Source organism: Alligator mississippiensis, chromosome 2, assembly GCF_030867095.1.
Source record: "Alligator mississippiensis isolate rAllMis1 chromosome 2, rAllMis1, whole genome shotgun sequence".
Classification (NCBI taxonomy): Eukaryota; Metazoa; Chordata; order Crocodylia; family Alligatoridae; genus Alligator; species Alligator mississippiensis.
In genome coordinates, this window is record NC_081825.1 from 183,254,984 (window position 1) to 183,279,622 (window position 24,639).

The 24,639-nt window shown below is 46.1% G+C and overlaps 1 protein-coding gene and 1 long non-coding RNA gene across 6 annotated transcripts in view; one reads left to right on the forward strand and one right to left on the reverse strand.

Moving 5' to 3' along the window:
- The window catches only part of CDHR5 (cadherin related family member 5), a 32,415-nt gene extending 26,548 nt beyond the window's left edge, over window positions 1–5,867 (reverse strand). For 3 of the 4 annotated variants that reach the window (XM_006263422.3, XM_019485172.2, XM_019485171.2), the window contains exons 1-4: window positions 5,679–5,867; window positions 5,311–5,486; window positions 1,407–1,457; window positions 974–1,066 (exon numbers count right to left, since the gene is read on the reverse strand). In XM_006263422.3, the coding sequence (XP_006263484.2) occupies window positions 974–1,066; window positions 1,407–1,457; window positions 5,311–5,486; window positions 5,679–5,745 (387 nt within the window). In that variant the 5' untranslated portion in view covers window positions 5,746–5,867. The remainder of the gene's footprint in view (window positions 1–973; window positions 1,067–1,406; window positions 1,458–5,310; window positions 5,487–5,678) is intronic. The other variant, XM_019485174.2, reaches the window with a different exon arrangement.
- The window catches only part of LOC109282610 (uncharacterized), a 91,544-nt gene continuing 71,859 nt past the window's right edge, over window positions 4,955–24,639 (forward strand). For both annotated transcript variants that reach the window (XR_002089637.2, XR_002089638.2), the window contains exon 1: window positions 4,955–5,174. This is a non-coding gene — a long non-coding RNA (uncharacterized LOC109282610). The remainder of the gene's footprint in view (window positions 5,175–24,639) is intronic.

The following is a 24,639-nucleotide window of genomic DNA, read 5'->3' on the forward strand; positions in this document are numbered from 1 at the left end:
TGAGGCTAGAAGGGGAGGTTTGGAGGCCTCATTAGTGCCTAGAGAGAGAGGGCACATGATTTGGTATAGCCTAGTGTCAGGCACAGCACCCATAGTGCCACAGGGGTGTAGCCAGGGGGCTGCAGTGAGCCCATAGTGCCAGGGGGGTGCAGAACCAGGTGCCCAGGAGAGAGGCACTGAGCCAGGCATCTGAGAGAAAGGCACAGAAAGCCAGTCACTAGAGAACTCAGTGCCTGTGTGCTGCAGAGAGACAGGAGCCAGAGTCATATAGAGTTGGTGACAGTAGTAACGCCTGTGAGGCATGGGACATGTGTAGGGGAGGTCAGAGCGTGTATGTACAGTCCGGTATAGCTGGGCACATTAAGGGCAGTCTCCTGCTTAATGAACAACTTAATTATTTACTAACAAGGCATGGCAGGTGACATAGGCAGGCAGACTGCCCAAGACAGGTGGGTAGGCTGATGCAGAGGTCAGCCTTAGGACAGCGTCCCGTCACAGGGGGGAATCTGTAATATGTACTGACTAGTGGGTTATACAGACAAGACCCAGAGAGCTGGAAATGTGAGGTGTGCTAGGGTTGAGTGTGCTTTGCTCTTTGTGTTTTTTCATTATGGTTACCCAGGCTACTGACTGACTTTCAGAAATGGTGAGCAGCACTGCTAACAGCTGAAGTCATCAGTAAAAGCCGCAAAGAACTCATTGCCTCTGAATGTCAAGTCTCAAATGTCTGTGACCACAGAGGCCGTATCAATCAGCCAGTCTCTCCTGAAGTATCAAGGGAAGGATTGTCTGCACCACCTGTAAAAGTCTGTAGGAAAAGATCAAGTTTTGTGCAATGTGTTTTCTTCCATTTTTTTTAGAATTCGTCTCTAGAAAACATGGTTGTAAATCTTTCCTTTTGCCAAGATCAGAGTGCAAGGCCTTTGATTCAGAATCTCCCCTTTATGCACAAAGGCTTCAGTAAAATTCTTACCTCGGGAACATTTACAGTGAAATTTGGTTGCTTAAATACTGGGCTGTTATCATTCAAGTTGACAACGGTCACTATAACCTCCAGAGAATCAACCTTGGAGAGAGCAGGGAAAGAAAGTATCATAATAAGATCATTATGGGTTGGTACAAACTGGCTGACATAAGCTGAGGACATGGCTTGAGGATGAACTAGCTGGATGCTAGAATTTTAGACTAAATCATGGAGTGGGTTTGGATTTGGACGATGGCTCTGAAATCTTGTGGATGGTCTGGGATTTTCCTTTTTCCATGACAAGTAAATGCTTTAAGCATGAGAAACCCACAACCCTTGTGAAGGATTGTCAATTAAGAAGAAACTTAATGCCAGCATTCAGTGTTGCTTACTACTATCTAATAATAACTAATATAGCAGAATTTTTAGAAATGATACTTACTTGTACATTCCCTTGAGTGCAAAGCAGGGTTAAAATGTATATATCTTGTTTCTGTGTTAACAAAAAAAATCACAACAAAGCAAAACAGTCAGTTGAAAAACATTAAAAAGCACATAAGTGCCATTTACTGGCATAGCCAAGTATCCTGTCACACTGTGGCAGAACAGGGCAAGTTGAGAAGTTTCCCCTCCCTGCCGCTCTCCCACTGCAGCTTCCGGCATTCTGAGAGGCTTAGGGAGCGCTTATTCAGAGGCTGCATGGCTGTCTACCATGCTCAATACCTATGCATGGATACTTCCTCCAAGAATTGGTCCAATCCTCTTCTGAACTGGGTTAAGGTACCAGCTGTCACATCATCCTGTGGCAACCAGTTCCACAAGTTAATGATATGCTCTCTGCAAAAGAGCTTCTTTTTGTTAGCTTTAAATCTATTATCTAATAATTTCCTATTATGTTCCCTAGTTTTAGCATTGTGAATGGTAATAAATAACAAATCCCTATTTACCGGTATTGTAACTTCGGGCAGATGCCTAGGGCACCAGTCCCAGGGGCTATCTTAGATAGGGTGCCAGATTTGCCTTGCACCCCAGGAATTTTTGCCAGAGCAGGGATAGCCCCCACAGGAGCCCAGCAGGGACAGCCCCTCACCCAGTACCGTATTTTGGAGGGTAAGAAGTTAATGAAGTGGTGCTCCCCCTTACACCCTAGGGAGTCTTTGCCATGGCAGGTGCAGCCCTGCCCCCTGTAGTATATCTGGGCAGGGAGGAGGAGTAAACAGGAAACTAGGAGTGACTCCTAGGGAGTCCACTGCTGTAGCTGGTCTGCAACTGATCTGAATAATCCCTTCCTCCTGCCCTAGGTGCTGAAGGAGCTCACTACGCCTCTACTATTTTCTTTCTCTGCACCATTTAATATTTTGTAAACCTCTGTCATGTCTTCCCTCAAGCATCTCTTTTCCAAGCTGGGAAGTCCCAGCCTATTTAGTCTGTCCTCATTTGAAAGCCCTTTCTCAGATCATCCTTGTTGCCCTTCTTTGTAGCTTTTCTCATTCTTCTATATCCCTTGTGAGGTGTGCAAACCAAAACTGTGCGTATTATTCAAGGTGAGGATACACCATAGATTTATTAAGGGGCATAATAATACTTTTTAGTTTGTTTACAATTCTCTTTTTAATAACTCTGAACATTTCATTTTTTCTTTTTGACAGCTGCTGGACATTGAGCTAGTGCTTTTAGCAATGCTAGAATTTCAGTGACACCAAGATCTCATTCCTGTGTGGTAACAATTAATGTAGAGCCCATCATGATGCATGTATATTTTGGGTTATTTTATCCCATGTGCATCACTTCGTGCTTATCAACATTGAACTTCATTTGCCCTTTTGTTGCCCATTTGCTCAATTTTATGACAAATTTCTGTAGTTCTTCACAGTCCACTTTGGCCTTTACCATTCTGAATAATCTTATGTCATTGGCAAACTTGGCCATTTTACTACTGATCCCCTTTTCCAGGTCACTTACAAATATTTTAAACAGCACTTGTCCCAACACAGATCCCTGCAGGGCCCCATTGTTTACTTCTTTTAATTCTGAAAATTGACTGTTTATCCCTACTTTCTGTTTTTTTATCATTAAGCCAATTTCAGATCCACAAATGGACATTCCCTCTAATCATATGTCAACCTACTTTTAAGAGCCTTTGATGTAGGACTTGGTTGAAGGTTTTTTGGAAGTTCAGATATACTATATCAACTGGACTACTGGATTTCCCTGATCCACATTCTTGTTGAAACACTTGGAGAACTCTAGCAGGTTGGTAAGATATAACCTCCCTTTACAGAACCAGGCTGATTTCTCCCTGGCAAGGCCTGCTTGTCCATATGCTGAACAATACTTGTTTAATTATTGCTTCTACCATTTTGCCAGGAACACAAGCTAGATGTATTTCCCCAAGTCCTTCTGGAGCCTTTTTAAAAATTGAAATTACATTGGCAACTCTCCTGTTCTCTGGTACCAAAGCTGTTTTTAGTGGCAGATTGTATATTTAGCAAGTAGATCAGCTATTTCAGATTTGAGCTCCTTCAAGACTCTAAGGTAAATACCATCAGGTCCTGGTGATTTCTTCCTGTTTAGTTTATTAATATCTTCTAAAATGTCATCTACTGATACCTCAATGTGAATCAGTTCTACTGACCTGTCCCCTGGGCTCTGGTGAGAGAATCTACCCACCATCTTCCCCAGTAAGGCTGATACAAGGAACTCATTTAGGCTGTATACAGATGTGTTGTTCTGACTCAGGACTGATTACCCAGAGGTATGACTTGAATCAAAACAGGAGCTGCACAGTCATATACACATGTAGCCTTTCCAAGATGCATTGCTGCCTTTTCAGTAGTAGGTGGCCAGCAAGAGCACACAGCCCAAGAGACTGGAATGAACTGTCATAATCGTACAGATGTACAATAGGGTATCCTGGGGAAAAAAGTGTTAGTACATTTTATCTGCCTACTGCAGAGGGACCTGAAGCAGGACAGCAGACATGTACTTCTGTACAGTCCCAGAACAAAAGACTTTCTCCCGTGACAAATGCTACATCTGTGCATAACTTCCATTTCTCAACAATAGCCTTGTCCTCTTTAAGCATTTCTTTTACACCCTCATTATCCAGTAGCCCAACTAAGTCTCTGGCAGACTTTCTTCCTCTAATGTACTTAAAGAAAGCCTATGCTTCAAGTAAAATAAGAGAATACGTGCTTTGATCAGTTAGGGCCTCCAGGATCCTTTTGTTAAATTAAAAATGATAGGGATTTTTCCTTTCCTTTTACAGGTTTCCAATTAGTTTCTGATCTCAGTACCATGACTACCAACTTGAAATAATTCCACCGTTTTCCAAAAAATTGTTTCACCTTTACAGAGGTATAAAACAGATCAGAGACCATCCTTACATATGAGAGTGAACTGAGGAGCTCTCTATGGTGGATGTGTGTGAGAGAGAGAGAGAGCGAGCGGTCTTAGAAGCTTTGCAGGTTTTCTGTTTAACAGATACCAATTGCTGCAATTACATCCATTATGAGGACCAATTGCTTGTCTAACTCCCCCGTACAACTGATGCCCCCCTGGCTGTAATGTGGAATTTTGTCTACAGGGAGATCTGAAGTAGATTCAGGCAAGCTAAAATGGAGATTTTAATTGAATGGGATGACAATGAATCATACAGCAAATACAGACGGGGGGCCCCAGGTGTTTATTTTTAGATTCAATTTATTATTGTGCAACATGCCGCAGAGTTTAATTTTACATCTGAAAAAACATGGCTATGTTGGAAAAGCTGTTGCTGGGAGCAAGGTAAAGCTTGTACAGGACGGGGGAGTTATAGCTGGGTAGGAAACTGACCCTTGACTCCTGAGGAGGAGAGCTTGGCATGATCCCAGTGGATGGATCGTAAACTAATTAGCTGGGAAATAGTTAACAAGATTGAACATTTACATTTCAAAATGGAAAGGCCGTGGAAGGGAACAGGATTTTTTTTTTTTTACATGCTAGCTTTATTTGACAAATGCACACAGACCAGACGTGCACATGGACCAGCTGCTTGGGTTCAGAACTCCACTGACTCGACAGATTTCCACTTAAGAACCCATATCTTGCTCCATTAAGCAACATGCCTTATGCCCTTCCTGGAGTGGATTTCTAACAAGACAGTAGTTGGGCCAGACTTGTACATGCAGGTTCCCTGCTTAGGCTATTAAAGCTCAGAGAAACTGAAAAGGTAGGCGCCATTTTAAAAAGCTTCACTTGCTACGACTGACAGAGCCATTGGACTGTCACAGTAAAAAGTACATTATAGAAAGTGTTTTGCAATGTTAAATTAGCTGATATTTGCCTTTTTTCATTTAATAACTTACCTCATAGTCCAAGGAACAGCTTAGAATCAGTTCTGTGTCACGAATGGAGAAGCAATTTCCATCCGCTGTGGGACTGATTGTTACTGTGATACCAGCAGCCTTTGTAATGTTGGTCACCACTAAGCCAGCAGAGTTATTTTCTCGTACCAATGGCTTGGCATTATTTACAGAGCATCCTGAAAAAAAGGCACAATATTTCCGTCAGACACAGGAATTGCCAAACTGGATCAGATCTAAGGTGCATTTACTCCAGCAGCTAGTCTCCAGCTGTGGCTGATGCCTTGGAAGAAGGCATTCAACATCCTGAGGTAGGCAACCAAGGAGATTTTTCACTTTCATCCATCCGGACTCCAAAGGCATTGACTTACCTTGGCTCTGTATTAGGGGTAGCAGCAGAAAGAGTACGTAGGCAGAGAGCCGATGAGAAACAGCCATGGCGCAGACGGCAGAAAGCAAAGGGAAACCCTGGCTGTGGGTGGAGCACTCCTGCCTCTTTCCTCCCTTGGAGTCAGCAGTACTTTGTCATCCATTTACTCCTCCGAATGGTGGTGAAGAACATTGCATGGCTGGCACTAATTCCCAACTGTTGCCGCTCAACCTTTGCCTCCTTGCCCTATTGGATGAATCATTTATGATTCATTTACCGGTACCTGGGTACTGGGTGTGATGAGCAGTAAACGCCGCAGCTCTTCTGTGGCTCTTTGTCCTCTGATTCTTAACTCTTGCAGGGACTGTGAGAAATTCCACATCTTTTAAGATTAGATGCAGAATGTCCCCGAATAAGTGTGGAAGCAGGGTGCTTGTTGACCCCTAAAAAGCTGTCTGCTTGTCCTGACCTCTCCAGTCATGGGCACCGTATAATTACCAAGTGTGTGTGCTACGATATATACCAAGCTAATGATGTGGGTTAACTTTGCACCTCGTACGTACCTGTTCTTGATGAGAATATTTCTTGGTAGACTTAATAGTGATTCAGGCCAACCTTAGCTTGCTTCTCCCCATGCATTATTCTATGCCAGCTGTGTTTGGTCAGCTCTGTTCTGGCGCAAGCCCTGTTCTCCCTGTTGGCTTTGCTCTTTCCCTGCTCCTAATCAGACTATATATTGCATTGCTCACTGGAAGCTAAAGGTAAAGCGTAACAACTGCAATAGAAGGAGAAGGTAGAATGGTCTGGGACCAGGGGGTAGAACTCCTGCTTTCTGCTCAGGCTAGGCATTAGCATGCCTGCATACTCTTGCTGTCCCTACCACTGATGTCTCCTGTGCCCTTGTGCAAGTCATCTGTGCCTTACTTTTTTCTTCTATAAAATGTTTCTTTTTCAGAGGGATATTAGGAAGCCTATGCTTTAAAAACATGACTACTGGTGTTTGGTACACAGATTTTTGGCCATCCAACCCCTATGACAGCCTGATATATCTATATCTATATAGCTAGATATATAGCTATATAGATATAGCTAGATATATATAGATATATATTTTCCAAAGGGATCAGCACTTTGTGAAGATTGGAGTCCTTTGAGGAACTTCTAGCCGGGCAGCTAACATTTCTTGTCATTTGTAAAGACAGAGGGCACCATGGGTGCAAAGTGTTCTGCTATTCACAGATAACAAACAGTGCAAAAGTCAAAGTATTATAATTCTGTTGCAAGGAGGTTTTCCTTTTGTCTCTCTTTCAAGCTACTGGAGCATGAAGAAGTTAGGAGTTGATGTGTATTCCGTATGATCATAAGCCATGTCAGAACTGAACTAGGGGTGGTTTTACTGAGATACTATTTAACTAGAAAGGTACAGTGGAGGAATAGGTGCTAAACATCTTATTAAAAGGGTCATTGGGGAAGAAGATGAAAATCTGGGGACTGTAGCAGAAGAGTGTATATAGTCTGTTGATGAACACGCCTTGCTAAAGAGCCATTTTGGGGAGCTAGAACAGAAAAATGAAGAAGGTTGGGTCTGTGTGTTTTTACTGGGACTTAGGAAATCTGAGTTCTGTTTCTGGCTCTCACAGATTCTTGGTGTGTCCTTTTAATTAAGTCACTCTGTGCCTCAGTTCTTCTACCTGTGAAATGGGGATGTTGTATTTTGTTTGTCAGGTTTATTTAAATTATAAGCTCTTAGGTATAGAGACTGTTCCTTATTCCGTGCGTGTATGTGTGCACACACACATCTGTGCATGTGTCTCTGCACATACAGCAGCAAGCACCTTGAGGCCTGGATTTCAGACAAAATCCATAGGTCCTCCATCCTGCAAAAGGGATCCTGGAAATGATTCTTTCTTTTCCCTACTTGACATCAAAGTTTCATTTGATCATGGGAAGTCTTTCCTAAGAGAAAAGTTGCAGCAGCACTCTAGTGCCTCAGCCTTGAAGGTTTGCAAAGCTTATATTATACCCCATTTCCCTCTTTCAGGATGTGTGAGTGTCAGTAAGCTCTGACTCCTTTTGATGTTTCTTTGTGTGACATATTGACAAAAGATATTTGAAAGTATTGATTGCTCGGGTGATAAGGTCACACAGCAGCTTGGCTTCTTTGTATGATTTAATTTAGCAGTGGAGCAAGCCAGATACCACTTTCAGAGTTAGCTTCTTGGACTACATGTACACGCCACGAGATTTGCCCTTTAGGACACTGCAACTGGTTTTGCTTGCACGAATGGGATTTCCTGCAGTTTTTAAAAGTCTTTTCAGCGCATTAAAATAAAACTCCTGGGACATAGTTTAGTTTGTGTCACCACCGATTACATCGCCGTAGCTATGGATTCATTGCGTGCAAACACAAAAGCACTCAAAGATGACCTTCATTGTCCACCGATGGCGCTGCAGCTTTTTTGTAGTTCACCCCTTTGTGCACCAGAGGGTGCTTTGAACTGGCACGAGGTGGCAGCCCCATCCCAGTGTTGGGGGGTCACGGGGCTGCAGGTCAGGAGCGAAGGGCACTGGCAACGCTGGGGTGGCAGGGTGTTGGGCTGAAATTTGAGCCCTACTCTTTTGTGGACAAGGAGAACAATGTGATTAACTATCAGCACTTGTTTGATAATTAGTTAGAAGCTTTACTGATTACAAAATTATCCATTAAACACAAAGCAACTAAACAACTGGGGTTGCCAGTATACAAGTAGTCAACTTTACTGGGATTGCCAAAATATAAACAGGCAGTTGTCAAAAACCGAGTGTGTTAACGTGGCTCCTTACCGCATCACAGTCTGTTTAGAGCTGTTACTCAGGAGGCATTCCCCTCTGTCAGTCGTACTGGGTGAGCTTCCTGGGTTGCGATCTTCCAAACCTGAAGGCTTGGTCTTCCTTTAGAAATCCATGCCGGTCCCTCCCTCAAAAATCCATGAAGGTGATTCAAACAGCGAATGGTGATTTTACTTGCTTAGGCTATTTAATAGGGGTGTGCAAAATGGGTTGTATTTGATTTGGATTCGGCCTGAATCGGGGGACAGTGATCAATTCATTGATTTGCATCACTGTCTCAATTCAATTCGTCTGAATCCAAATATGAAGATTCGATGCTGATTCAGAGAATCAGCAATTCGGCCATGGACACAGCTTTATATGTTGGGTTTTTTTCCTACATACCTCGAGGTACCAGGTGCGGCTCGTGGATGGTGGAGTGGATGGAGCATGGGGTGGATGGAGCATCCTACAGGAACATGGAGAGGGCCCCCCCAGGTGCTTGGCAGCGGACCTGGAAGTGGACCAGAAGTACTTCTGGTCCACTTCCAGGTCTGCTGTCAAGTGCACAGGTGCCCCCACCAGACCCAGGAGGCACCAGTCGCCAAGCTAAGGGGCAGAGCAGGGGGTCCCCTGCACGCTCCACGGCGGACCTGGAAGTGGACCGGAAGCACTTCTGGTCCACTTCCAGGTGCACCACTGAGCATGCTGCAGACTCCCCTGCACTCCTATGGGGCGCTCCATCCTTCCCAGCATTCACAAATTGCCTGGTACCTTGAGATATGTAGAAAAAACATTTAAAGCTGTGTCTATGTCTGAATCATTGAATCTCTCTGAATCAATTTTGGAGGGTTCTGATTCAATTCGGAGAGATTAAAGGGTCTCCTGATTTGATTTGTATTTGGAGATTTGGCCACCAAATTGGGCTGAATCTCCGGTGAATCAAATTGGTGACTGAAGCTTCTCACAGCCCTACTATTTAAACCTTTAGTGATGTCACCATTACTAAGGCTAGCCAAGCTTGATTATATAATATTTTGGAAGCTTTATAATAGCATAGCCTTAACGCACCTGGAATATTTTCCTGTTCCCACACTAATTAGTTGCAATGATCACAACGTTGTTTTAATTTCTGGTTCCATTGTTCCATTGTTCTGGATGTTCCTTGACATTCATTTTACTGGGGTTAACTTTAGGCCACAATTATTGCCAGCTCTTAACTGAATTGTCTCGAAAAGGTTTCTGGGAATTCAGTCAACTGTCAGAGCCTAGTGGTTGAGTGCCTCAGCACAGTGGAACTTTCTAGCACAAGGCACGGTGAGATTTTGTACGAGGGAATTTCTCGGCACAGTGGAGAGCCCCGGCGTGGAAAGGTTCTCGCCACTCATATGCAAATTCACTTGGCCGGTTCTAAATTATTCCTATGTGGCGACTAGCAATTGGCTCGCTAGCCGTATAAAAGGTTGGAGCGGTTTCCGCCCAAGTTGGAGAACTCCGCGCCCATCTCGGAGTGAACATGGCAGACTGATCAACTGCCGCCGACTCCCCATCGCCGACCGACCCCGACGTACCCCCATGTCCTGAATGCTCGTATTAAAGATATCTCGTCTTATCAGAGCTCCTCGGTTAAACTGAAACTGAAGTTTGAAGTTAACTTTCTTCCTACGCTGTACATCTCGACAGTGTAAGTAAAGCCATCTTTGTTTGAACCAGTACGCGTTTGTGCCTAATTCTACTCCAGCGGTCGAAAGTACCCATCTGTACGTGCTGGGTTTGTGGCCACAACCCAGCCGACCCTTTCCTGGATCCCCCTCAGCCCCCACATCAACTTGACGTGACCAGATTTGATTTTATTTATTTATTTATTTTTGCAACACCTACCCTCCTTGGTAGCTAGGAAAACCTTTTCCATTGCTACCACTTACTCTTTTGTCCTGGCTATTGTACTCAAGGCAGTTGGGGCCACCAACTCCGAGTGTTAGATTTTCTGCCAGGCACATTAGAGTTTTTTTTAATGTGGATAGGGAAGTAAAAGTTGCTTATGAATTTTCTCCTTCTGAATTTGTTTTCGAATGATTCGTGCCAGTTGGTGCACTTAGACTACAATGTCAGACCCTACAACGTCAGACCAACCTGATTGCCTTTTAAGATCAGGTCACAAAAGCATTGGATACAGGTGTCGCAGTGGATGTAGTCTTTCTGGGCTTCAGCAAGGCCTTTGACACTGTCAACCACCCCATCATCATTAAAAAACTAGGCGACTGGCATCGATGCCTACACAGTCAGATGGATTGTGAATTGGCTGAAGGGTCATACTCAGAGAGTGGTGGTGGACGGGTCATATTCGACCTGGGGGGAAGTGGGCAGTGGAGTCCCCCAGGGCTCGGTCCTTGGGCCCTCACTGTTCAATTTCTTTATCAGTGATTTGGACGATGGGGTGAAAAGCAACCTGTTCAAACTTGCTGATGATACCAAAATTTGGGGTGAGGTGGGCATACTAGCAGGGAGGGAAAGACTGCAGAAAGACCTGGATAGGTTGCAGGGGTGGGCTAACAAAAACAGGATGTGTTTCAATATGGACAAGTGCAGGGTGCTGCACGTGGGCAGTAGTAACCGGCAGCACACTTATAAGATGGGAAACTCCCTTCTTGAGAGCACGGAGGCAGAAAGGGATCTTGGAGTCATCACTGTTTTCAAGATGAACATGGGCCGACAATGTGAGGTCACAGTTGGCAGGGCTAACCGGACCTTATCGTGTATCCACAGGTGCATCTCAGGTAGGTCCAAGGAAGTGATCCTCCCCCTCTACATGACACTGGTCAGGCCACAGCTGGAGTACTGTGTCCAGTTCTGGGCACCCCACTTCAAGAGGGTTGTGGACAACATTGAGAGGGTCCAGAGGAGGGCCACTCGCATGATCCAGGGACAGCAGGGCAGACCCTACAATGAGAGGCTACGGGACCTGAACCTGTTCAGCCTTCACAAGAGAAGGCTGAGGGGGGACCTGGTGACCGTCTATAAACTCACTAGGGGGGACCAGAAGGGTTTGGGGGAGACCTTGTTTCCCTGAGCGCCTCCCGGGATAACAAGGAATAACGGCCACAAGTTGTTGGAGAGTAGGTTTAGATTAGACATCCGTAGGAACTACTTCACAGTCAGGGCGGCTAGGATCTGGAACCAACTTCCAAGGGAAGTGGTGCTGGCTCCTACCCTGGGGGTCTTCAAGAAGCGGCTTGATGCCTACCTGGCTGGGGTCATTTGAGCCCAGTTTTCTTCCTGCCCAGGCAGGGGGTCAGACCTGAAGATCTACAAGGTCCCTTCCAACCCCACTTCTATGAGATTCTATGACTACCATTCCAATTTGAGCAACCACCATAATGATGATAATGCCCAGCAAAACAACAAGTGGGTGCATTATTGCATTCAAAATTCATGTAGCTTTTGGAGACCATTCCCATATCAATTCCCAAAAACTATGATATGCCATCTTTTTAAGGCAGTCCAAAATTTGAGTAACTTGATCTACATCATGATGGACTATAATAAGGGCACTTGGGCCTTTATCTTTTGCTTCTTGCAATTGAATTTGCAAATCTGGGTGCTGCAACATTTGCTTCACCAAAGTTATATTTTTTTCTATGTGTAAGGGTTTAACATACTCATACAAAACAAAATCAGCTTTAAGTGCTTGACTAATATATGCAAGGACATCATAATTAAAATTACAGCATTCAAGCTTTAACACTGTTCAAAAACATTGATTTACACTATAATTCATAGTGTAATTATACCAGTCATTAGCAATTATATTTGTACATTGAGTTTGAATGCACACGTGCCCTTTTCCTGCATAAACAAAAACTGGCTTATTATCTGGATTGGGGTCCAATTCAAAATGACATTTCCCTCGGGATGGGTTAAGACAAATTCACTAACCTTATTACATGGTCTTCACAAACAAATCCAAAACCATGTACTATAACACAGGCTTTTCAAATTAACAGCTTTCCAAGCATTATTTTTTTTGATAGGCCCAACTACTGTGATTCATCGGATATAAAACTGAGCTATTAGCATTTATTTCCAATTGGATATACTTGTAAGCGCTGAGCGTGTGTAACAGTTGTCACATATGCCACAGCAACATTCTGTGCAACATCCACGTGAAAATTTACTAATTTTCACCTACTTTGCAAGTTTCACTCTTCTTTGGTGGCATTGTCCCAAACTATCTTACAAATTTCATTTGGTAAGATAACATATTTACCTTCTCAAATCAAATTCATTATTGAGGTCTGCATACATGTTTGTACTTGAATGCAACTTAATGCTAGGGATATGTCACCTTTCAGTGCTCCCAAGGCATTTGCTAGTATTTGTGTGGCATTTTTTTTCATTGTTTCCATTCAGGAAGTAGCGTGGTAGCAAAAAAGTGACTTATTTCTAATGCTGTCAATGAGGACTTTAATGGAACTGTTAGGGATTCGAGTTTTGTTCTGATACTATGTATTTTGTTAGCCAAAGTCTCCTCATTTACAGTGTTTATGATTTCCAACCCTGTTCCGGTTCCTCCAAGGACCGTTTCTAGGAAGTTATGCTTTTGTTTCCCACGGGGGTCCAAGTATCATTTAGTCATCTATGCTTTCCATCCTTCCTCTAATGAGGTTACAAAAGCAGCACGTGCCTTGTAGGGCTGTGCGAAGCTTCGGGTGCTGATTCAATTTGGAAGAGATTCAGCTGGATTCAGTGGCTGAATCTCTCTCAATCCGAATCGAATCGGGGGACCAATAAAAAGGTCCGAATCGATTTGAAGCTCTCTGAATTGATTCTCAGAGCTTCAATGATTCGGGCAGTCCCTGCCTGCTGCAGCAGGGAGTTAGAGCCAGACTCAGAGCTGGTAAGTAGAGGGCGGTGGACAGGGGGCTGGAGGAGGGAGGAGGGGACCATGGGGGAACCCCTGCCAGGCCCCATCCCCTGCCTGCTCCCTCAGCCCCCACCCCCCATGGCTGCTCCACCTGCCCCAGGTCCCAGTGCTTTAAAAAAAAGCCCTGACTCACTGGGTACTGCCAGGCAGGGGGACATTCCCTGCTGCCCTGCACTGCCCCACGCTGCATGGGGGGGCTCTGTCATGAGCCCCATGACCCCCCAGCTCCCCCAGCCTCCATCCCACAGCTGCCTTGCCCACCCCAGCTCTGGCCCTTTAGAGCTCCCCATGCAATGTGTAGAGCTCCCCACGCAACATGGGGCAGCAGGGATTGCCCCCTGCATGGCAGCAGCCAGTGAGTGGGGGCTTTTTTTTTTCCTTCAAAGTGCCAGGAGCTGGGGCAGGAGGGGCAGCCATTGCTGGGCTTGGACAGCAGGTGGGGGGATGGGCCTGGGTGATTTGGAGATTCAGTGATTCGGACATTCAGCAGCAGCCGAATCTCTGGATCGACTTCAGCCGAATTGATTCGGGACAGTGATTCAAATCACCGAATCGAATGACTGTCCTCCAAATCAGCCGAATCCAAAGCGAATACTAGCCACTTTGCACAGGCCTAATGCCTTGTTAATTTTAACCACATTTGCAGCATTTAAATTTAAAATAACCTTTTTCAATGATCATTTTGGTTTTATCAACACTTCCTGTTCCAGGTGCTGTTTTACTACATACGCTTCTACCGGTTGATTTTTGATGTTTTGGAGTGTATTGGAGAGGGACAACAACTTTACAAAGTCCCTCATAATGGACTATCCAATTTCCACTAAGGTTGTTATTGAGCATGATATTCCACTTTATCCCACACTTTCATTGGGGACACGTTGGACAATGTTATGGAATCCCACTAGTTGGTTTCCTCTTTTCCATTTTTAGGGGGAAAGGGTTCTGCTATTACACATGGCAGCACTATTTTGTCATTTTTCATTTCATTGTATAAGACTCACGGGGAGACTTCCTCTGGCATCTGTAGTCCCACTGTCACTTCTGCTTTAAGTTTCTGACAATTACCTCACTAATAATATTTCCATATGCATCCTCCCAGTGGTTTTACCCACAAAGCCATTGTCATTTCCCCATTTACCTGATTTATAGGGATCCATGGTTCTCACAGGGTTTTGTTTCCTACATATAGGTCTGAAGCAAACCACAACACCACTTACAATCACTATAGGCCATATTCATATACAATGGGTGCTATTATTTTGTAAAACAAAGGTTGTTTTACTGCCACTTTTACCAGTTTCAACAGCTTTCTTTTCTTCACCATTGAGTGAAACACTCGATTTTCATTCACATTAATACTTGGTAACCACAAGACCTGTGCAAAGCAGCTAGTATTTGCTTCAGATTTCAGATTCGGCCGATTCAGGGGACAGTGATTTGAATCACTGTCCCAAACCGATTCGGCCAAATCTGATTTGAAGATTCAGCTGCTGCCAAATCTCCGAATCACACTGGCCTCATCCTCCACCTGCTCTCAATAGCTGCCCTGCCCACTCCACTCTTTGGAGAAAAAAAAAGCCAAAAAAAAAAGGCCTCACTTACTGGCTGCTGCTGGGCAGGGGGAATGATCCCTGCTGCATCCCGCTGCCCCACACTACATGTGGGGGCTCTGCCATGAGCCCCCTGACCCCTGCCTGCCCCCCCACCCCCACCCCAGGTCCCAGCCCTTTAAAAAACAAAAACAAAAAACCCAGAAAAGCCCTGACTTGCCAGCTCCTGCCTGGTAGGGGGTGATCCCTGCTGCCCCACGCTGCATGGGGGGCTCTTCCATGAGCCCCCAGAAGCCCCAAGGCCACTGCAGCAGCCAGTGAGTGCGGGGGGGTGGGAGGGTTGTTTGGTTTTTTTAAAGGGCCAGGAGCTGGGGTGGGTCTTAGACCAGCCATGGCGGGGCTAGAAGAGTGGGCAGGGGTCGGTGGGGCTCTTGGCAGAACCCCCCACACACCGATGCTGCCGGTGGCATCTGCAGATGGTCCCTGATCACCGCTGGCCGATTGCTGTTTAGCACTCGCCCCCTCCTCCCCCCGCTGTCAACATCACCGTGGCTGCCTGCAGGAGCTCCCTGCTTGCCGCCACCATGCCCTCACTGCCGCCACTGCCTGTGGGCGGTCCCCATGCTCCCACCCCCAGCCTCCGTCAGCATGCGGCGTTCATGGCTTCTACTCACTTGGTAAATGCATCTACACTTACCAAACAATACTTATTACCCCTTGCACTTCTAGGCAGTTTGATGTAATCAATTTGCAACTGACTTCAGGGGCTGTCAATTCTCTGATGTTCCAATGGTCCCTTGATTGTTTTAGTATCTTGATTATTAGTGGCATAGGGCAAACAGTTAACATCTTTTCTCACTTGACTACCATTCAGCTGCCTGCAATTGCTTTAGTGAGTTTTTTTGTTTTTTGTTTTTATTCCTAAATGTCCTTTATTATGAGCTAGTGTAATTATTTTAGTTTGGATCCGAGTAGGCACTACCCATACAGGAGCTTTATCGGTCTCTGGATTAATTTTAGCTAAAAGAGCAGAGTCATTTTTTTTCAAATCTTTCACCCACAAACCTCCTGTTTCTTTACCAGCTCCTGTAATTGCTTATCATCTTTTTTTTCCAATTTCGCTAAGTTTAAACTCAAGACTTTACTTGGTGCTACTGCTACTAGAATTACCCTTTTTCTTGGTTCCCATAAGGGACCTTCTTTCGCTCCTGCTTTCGCAGCCAAATCTGCTTTCTCATTCCACTCAGCCTCTTCAGTCCCCTTTTTATGGGCTTTAACTCCTCCAGTTTTGACCTTGAAATCCCTATTTTCTGCTAATTTCCATATGTATTCCAGTTTTTTTGCATGTACTCTGCTATACATTTTCCCTCCTTGGCCTTTACCAAGGGCTTTTCTGTCGGGGTATGCTCCCCCTAGCCTTTTCCCATCAAAGGGTAACCTACAAGGCAGTGGGAGCCAGGGTTTTCAGGTGCTCTGTACTTGCCTTTTCCTGGGGTGGCAACATGTGGCATTTTGTAGAGATTACCCTGCCACAAGTAGTTTCACCATATTAACCAGTCCCAGGAGAGTGTAGTTTTCAGTGTTTACCCAGTAACAATCTCCCTGGTCACTTTTTTACTTCTTATGGGCACAGTCTTTTACTCCTGGGCTTCCTGTTACCACCAAGATTGTATTTGACATTTACCATAAAACCTGTTTTACTTCAGATGAGGATATGTACCATAAAAAGAGGGTTTTTTTTAATTATACTGACCAGTTTATAATAAATAAATCCTTCAATAATATAAATTGCAACAGGCAAACTTGCTTTTTAAACTTATTGTAGCTTTGATTTAAACTTTTTTTTTTTTTTTTTTTAAACACAGAAGTTCCAAGTTCAGGGATGCATTAACTCTGCAGGTACTTGTTTCTTGTAAAACAATAGGTTAATGCAGTTTTTCCACACACACCTTGCTAGGTTGGTGTTATAAATAGCATTTAAATACAAATGAAATGTGGTCACCATGTTATCATTTTAATTTATGGTTCTGTTGTTCTGGATATTCCCTGGCATTCATTTTACTGGGGTTAACTTTAGGCCACAATCACTGTTAATTCTTAACTGAAGCATCTTGCAAAGACTTCTGGGGGTTTGGTCAACTTGACTTGACCAGATTTGATTTTTTGGGGGTTTTTTTGGTTTTTTTTGAGGCTGTGGGTCGGCAGTATAGGGCAGGCACCAGCAGGGCTGGGTGGGGGCAGGAGGCTGCAGGTCAGGAATGAAGGGCACCAGCAGGGCTGGGAGGGCAGAGGGCCATCTGTCAGTCTGTCTGCATGCTTTGTTGAGAAGGAGTGAAAACACCTGCCTCTGGGTGAGATGGGGGTGGGGAGGGAGGGGAAGAAAATCCCTCAGTTTCTCTTGCTCCCAGGAGAACAACAAGATGGAGCTTGGCCTGAGAAAGTGCTAATTGCCCTCTTTGAAGTGTAAAAATTTTACACAAAAAGGAAAACAAAGCCAGGGCTAGTCACTGCATTCAGTCAGGGTGAGGGTAAGATTAGGAACTGTTCTTTCTTGCATTTTTAAGTGATTGGGAGATGCAAGGATTTTTGACTCAATATGAAAGCTTTTTGGTTGTTTTGTTTGTTTTTTTAATATCCGTGTCATTGGATGTTGGGTTCAAAGTAATTTTACCTGGAAACTTTTCCCCCAGCCCTATCTATTGCCTGTGTCCACTGTTATTCTGATGTCATCCTTCACATTACACTGACATAATATATTTGTTCTCCTTATCTCCTTCATAAATAACTCCTTCCTACACTGAATTCCCCCCCCCCAAAACACTGCATGTAATAAAACTAAAGTAAACAGAGAGAACTCCTGATGTTAGCATGTTTGTTAGGGATTTTCTTATAGCTATATGTACCTTCCTGTTGCATTCAACAAATTGAAAGTACCTTCCTATCGCATTCTTTCCACATTTGCAAGGCCCATACTTCAAAGATTTCATTAAAAAAAATATTTCCTCTTATCATGAACAAGTTGTGACATAAACCAGGTAGTGACATAAACCAGGTACAGCATCTGTTAATCCTAACACACAGTCTTTATCAAGGGCACATTATCATTTACACAGTGCAACTAAACTAAAGTCATTGCTTTACCTGGTATTTATTAGGGCTGCATGAAGCTTTGGGTGCTGATTCAATTCAGAGGAGATTTGACCCGAGTCAATGGCTGAATCTCCAAATTGAATCAGGGGACCAATTAAAAAGGTCCAAATAAATTCAAAGCTCTCTGAGTCACCAAACCGATTCAGGCAATCCCTACTGACTGCAGCAGGGAGCTGGACACAGACTCCATGCTGGTAAGTAGGAGGCGGGGGAGGGGACTCCTGCCAGGCAGGGGGCCAATCCTCACTGCTTCTCACATCCCCGTGCTGCATGGGGTGGGGGCTCTGCCATGAGCCCCCAGAAGCCTCAAGGCCACTACAGCAGCTGGTGAGTCAATGCTTTTTTTTTTCTTTAAAAGGGATGGGAGCTGGGGCAGGCAGGGAAGCCATAGAAGGGACTGGGGCAGTGGGCAGAAGTCAGAGGGTTTGTGGAAGAGGCCCCCCTATGTAGGGTGGGGCAGCAGGGATTGTCCCCTCCCTCCCCCCCACCTGGCAGCTGCCGGTGAGTGGGGGCTTCCCCCCCCCCGTCAAAGAGCCAGGAGCTGGGGTGGGGGGCAGCCATTGAGAGCAGGTGGGGGATGGGGCCGATTCAGCTATGGCTGAATCTGAATCAGATTTGATTTAGGACAGTGATTCGAATCACTGAATTGAATCACTGTCCCCCCAAAATTGGCTGAATCCAAAGCGAATACTAGCCACTTTGCACAGGCCTAGTGTTTATAGTCATTTTATCTGCCACTTTCCCAAGCTTCAGGATAAGCATTTAGGCAAACTTTTAGGCCCAAACATTTCTCCCAACTATTAGATTAACACAGTAAAAGATATTACCAAACAAAGCTTTGTTTCAGATGTACAAAAGGCAACCATGTATTCAACATTCCAATATTGGCATTATGAGAAATAGGTATAACCTGGCTATGAATAAAGTTAAGCTGGGGATTGGAAGAAAGTTTCTGTCAAAATAGTGAGGTGGTGGAGAAGACTTCAGTAGAAGGGGTAAAAAAAAATGCAACTTCTTTTAGGGTACAGTTTGATCCATTTACAATAGGGATCATCTGATATTGTTTCTTACTTTAAGAACAGACTGGATTTGATGGCCAGACAGTTCCTTCCTATCTTGGAGAAATAATTCTTCAGTCTTTAATATCAATTGTAGCAAAGTGGGGCTCCCTGTCTAGCCACAGTGCTAGGTTCCCCACTTGCCTTTGGGCACGGCCCCCACCTGATGCACCTTGTTATTAATTGATTAATGATCTTAATTAGGCAGGAGGTTGCCCATTTACTGCCCCAATGCCAGGGGGTGCTATCTGCAGCCCCATACCTCCTCTACACCACAGCCTATGCCTTGCAGATGGCATCCGGATGTTACAGTGCTCTCAGCCTACCACCAGAGCAAGCTTAGGCCGTGCTGTCAGGCCTCAGTCATGCACACATTCATACCGCCCGCCTCTTATTCAGGCCTCACACACTCCACCCTCTCTCACAGGGTCTCTTTCATGCATCGATAACTTATGCTGCCTTACTCCCTCTTGGATCAGGCCCCCTTCGGCCATAGGCTTAGCTAGTCCATTCCTTGGGTGGCAGACGTACCATCTGTTGGGCCTCTCCCATGACCCTCACCAGGGTAGTGGCCAGCCAATTACCTGACTGGGTCTAAACTTACTCCAACCCCTTCCAGGGCAACACTATGTGTATACAACTGTAATGGGCCCTCAGCACTCTGGTTCTTCTCCCCTTCACTCAAGGCTACTCATCTCTGCCCCCTTCACTCGGGGCTTCCCTCCCCCATGGGCTCAGGTAGCCACAGCCGTGCCTGGCCCCACTACCTCCAGAGTCACCCGGCCCACCCGGAGGTGGGAGTTCGGGTTAAGGTGCCCCGACCTGCCTTTCACCAGGAGGGTAACTGGCCTGGCATTTACTAGGGGCTCCCATACCACTGAGAGCCCCACCAGGCCACCCACTCCCAGTAGGGTACAGTTTTAGGTCATGCCCAGGACCAGGAGCCTCCTAGCCATCCCCTACAGCTCCTCCCTTACCACCACCACCACCACCACCACCACCACCACAGTGTTCCAAGAAGCCTTAGAGCCAGGCAATGTTGCTGCCTGGCCTGTCAGCAGCGAAATGCTGTCTTTATATAGGCAGCCCTGAGTCCAAAATGGCTGCAGCAATCAGGCACCTGCTGGCTATTTGGCTTAGGCCCTTAAAATGGCAGGCACAACCAATGCCCTGCCACATCAATGCTGACTGAATCATACAGCAGTGGCCCTGCCTTGTGGCTGAATGCAGAGAGGAAATCTGTTGTATAGCATGCCTAACAAATATTTGTCACTGGACATGGAATCCATCCTTGCAAAAGGATAGAATTCTACACATGGAATCGAAATCTGCCCAAACACTTTACAACTGTTGTGAAGTGTTAGCTCTTCAGTAGAAAGGTTACATTTGTTTTGAGTCTGTAATGCTCTGTGGCAGGGGTTTTCAACCTTTTTGAATGAATGTACCCCTTCTGGTGTGTACTCCCTTCCGTCTGGTGGGGCGGGGGGAAGGACGTGGGTGCTGCTGGACGGATAGATGGACGCGAAGCTGGCAGCGCATGGCGGCGGCGCAGAGTGGTGAATGGCAGTGGCAGCAGGGAGCTTGCAGTTGCTGCCCCCATTCAGCACTCTGCCCTGTTGCCACATGCTGCTTCCCCGTGCCACTATGCGTACCCCTTGCAGCCATTCCAAGTACCCCCAGAGATATGTGTACCCCCAGTTGTCAACCCCTGCTCTGTGGTATGGTATTAGTTCATTGTAAGACATACAACTTTATTGCACTGGAGAGATTTGTAGGAACACACACAAGTGTCAAGAAACTCTCTGCTACCTGGCTTGTTGGAGAAAGGACACTATGCACCCGGAGTCCCCGAGACGAGACAGTGATCCATGGGTCCCCATGGAAACTGTACCAAGCCCGGACAGCTGGGGGATGCTTGGAACTGTAATCCTGTCACACAGGTGGAGGATGATGGTGGGGAGGGCAGTGACATGCTGGTGCCCTGCTTTTGCCCATTCTGTTGACCCTCAATGCCAAGCCATAGACTGCCCCCCCCGCCCTGCCAGTGCCCCTCGCTCCTGACCCACAGCCTCCTGTCCCCCTGCCAGCCCTGCCAGTGCCCTTCACTCCTGACCTGCAGCCCTCTGCTTTCCCAGCCCTGCCAGAGGAGCCCAGCTGTTCCCATCCTGACTGGGCTGGAGTGCGGTGGCTCCGTCTCATGCAGGCAGCAGCAGTGTGTCTGGCCCCAGTGCAGGCTTGGGGGGAAGAGGAGGGGAGGTTTGTGGCACCCCCTCTACCGCACCCTGGGATGGAGCTGCTGTGCTGTGCCAGGCAGCCTGGCCACAGCCCCACTTCCCCTTCCTTCCCGCCAGGCAGTGTCTCCTGGTCCCTGTGCTTCCTGGCTGGCCATGGAGTTCCCCGCTGCCCTCAGAGGCAACCCCTGCCCCTTCTGCCCTGTAGCAGCCCCAGCCTCCGCCTGCCCTGACCAAATGGCAGGGATTTTGCTTTACTATGCTGGTGGGAGCAGAGGGAGGGCAATCTGAGCTAGATTGGTGTTTGGCTACCCCTACTGGAATTTGTGGGGAATTTACACATGGGACTTAATTCATTCACAAGCAAGTGGCTTGTAAACACAAACACAATGCACAAAAATAACTCAGGTTAAAATTTTTAAAGCTTGTTAAATTAATGAGGATTGAATGCCATGACATGGGGCTGAAGAGAATAGGGGACTTTTGTTCCAAGAGTATGATTCACTCACAATAATGAAAGAGGATACAGCACTTGAAATGAAACTAGATAGGTTTATGTCTGAAGATGCTGAGATAACTGACAGAGAGAGAAGCGGAAAGCTTGTCCTTGAATGCTTGATAGTGCTTCTTGCTTTTGGAGGTAGCAATTTCAAAGAAGCACAAAAATTACAATCTCAGGATGACCACCTGTCATTAAATCATTATTATTTGTATGATGGCCCCTGCTGAATTCAGGGTCCAACTATGCTATATAGATGCATATAGTAAATAAAATGTGTATGTGTGTGTTATTTTATTTTTCTTAAAATGCTGAAAATATTTTTTCAGTATTTTGTTTAAGAAAAATAAAACATTTTGGTTGCAAGTTTTAACAAAAAATGTAACAAAAAAGTTCTTGTTTTGGCTTGAAGTTCCAATAAGTTCTTAGCACATCTGAGTGAGCTGTCTTATTTTGTGGTTGCCCTTAACCCCTTTTCATTCCATGTGTACAAACCATTCACTTGAATACCCCCCATTAAGAAATCCCATGAGAATTCATAGGTCTTACATATGCCCATCAACAAAACAAAAGCCTCTTTCCTTAGTTCAAGCTCTTCTTAAACAGCTTTTTCCAAGGAAGGAACAAAGGGACATTACCTACTGACCTGTTGATTGGCTCCAAAAAGCCCTAAGTGGACACTGGTCTGTCTACCTGTCCCGGTAAAATCAAAGAGACACAGACACTTCTCAGCATTAGCCAGCATACCACATGCCTAGGGTCCATGGGGCTGGGGTCTGTGCTGTGAGAGAAGTGAGGGAGGGAAAGGGGGATCCCTGCTTGAGCAGTGAACAGTGAGGTGGGGTGGGGGGAAGCAAGGCAGACCCTGCTGTGTCTACAGTCAGCTAGAGAGCACAGGGGTGGGGCCAGTGCCGTTCTCTGGAGCAGAGGGCACAATCCAGGGCTGCAAAGTTTCTGTATCTGGGGACTCTGGTTTAATTTAAACCAGGAAGGGGTCTGGGACAAACATTGCATAAACTGGTTTGAGCCAAATCGCAGAGCTTCCTCTCGTGCGTGGATGACCTCTACCTGACTCAAGAAGTCTATGGGCCAATGAGAGGCAAAGCGCTGCTCGACCTGGCACTGGCTACTGGGGATGACCTAGTCGGCGACCTAGTGATCGATGGGAAACTGGGTGACAGCGACCACGAGCTGATCACCTTCACCATCCGCTGAAAAGCTGGCAAGTCAGTCAGCAACACAGAAGTCCTTGACTTCAGGAAAGCCAACTTTGACAAGCTCAGGAGGCTTGTCAGCGAGTCCCTAAGGGACTGTGACCACAGGGAGAGGGGAGTTCAAGAAGAGTGGTTGCTCCTCAAGGGAGCGATCCTCAATGCACAAACTAAGTCTATTCCATCTCGGCGGAAAGGCAGCAAGAGGGCACAGCAGCCCCCCTGGCTCTCCAGGGACCTAGCAGACCTCCTGAGGCTAAAAAGAAAGGCCTACAAAGGATGGAGGATGGGAGTCACCTCCAAGGAGGATTATTCTGCACTGGTCCGGTCCTGTAGGGAGCTGACCAGGAAAGCCAAGGCTGCAACGGAACTCCAGCTAGCTTTGAGCATCAAGGACAATAAAAAGTCCTTTTTCAGATATGTGGGGAGCCGGAGGAAAAGCAGGGGCAACGTTGGACCCCTGCTGAACCAGATGGGGCAACTGACAACTGACGCCCAGGAAAAAGCCAACCTATTAAATAGGTACTTTGTGTCGGTCTTTCATCAGCCCCATGGGATGCCCATGCCCACTACTGGGCCAGGAAGTCCGGGTGAGGGTGATCCCCTGCCCTCCATTAATGCTGACTTCGTGAAGAAACAACTTGAGAAGCTGGATACCTTCAAGTCAGCCGGCCCTGACAATCTTCACCCCAGGGTACTCAAGCAGCTGGCAAGCATCATAGCCCAGCCTCTAGCACAGATCTTTGAAAACTCTTGGCGCTCTGGTGTAGTGCCCGAAGACTGGAAGAAGGCCAATGTGGTGCCTATCTTCAAGAAAGGGAGGAAAGTGGATCCGGCTAACTATAGGCCCATCAGCTTGACTTCTATCCTAGGGAAGATCTTAGAAAAGTTTATTAAGGAGGCCATCCTAAATGGACTGGCCGATGCCAACATCTTAAGGGATAGCCAGCACGGGTTTGTTGCGGGTAGGTCTTGCTTGACCAATCTCATTTCCTTCTACGACCAGGTGACCTATCACCTGGACAAGGGAGATGAGATTGATGTCATATATCTTGACTTCAAAAAAGCCTTCGATCTGGTGTCCCATGATCGTCTCTTGGAGAAACTGGCCAATTGTCGCCTCGGGTCCTCCACGATCCACTGGCTGGAAAATTGGCTCCGGGGTCGGACCCAGAGGGTAGTAATTGATGGAAGTCACTCATCGTGGTGTCCTGTGACCAGTGGGGTCCCCCAGGGCTCTGTCCTTGGACCCATACTGTTCAACATCTTCATTAATGATGTGGACACTGGAGTCAGAAGCGGACTGGCCAAGTTCGCAGATGACACCAAACTTTGGGGCAAAGCAACCACACCAGAAGACAGGCGGGTGATCCAGGCTGACCTGAACAGGCTCAGCAAGTGGGCGGACGAGAATCTGATGGTGTTCAATGCCGATAAATGCAAGGTTCTCCACCTTGGGAAAAAAAACCCGCAGCATCCTTATAGGCTCAGCAGTGCTACGTTGGCTAGCACCATGGAAGAAAGAGATTTG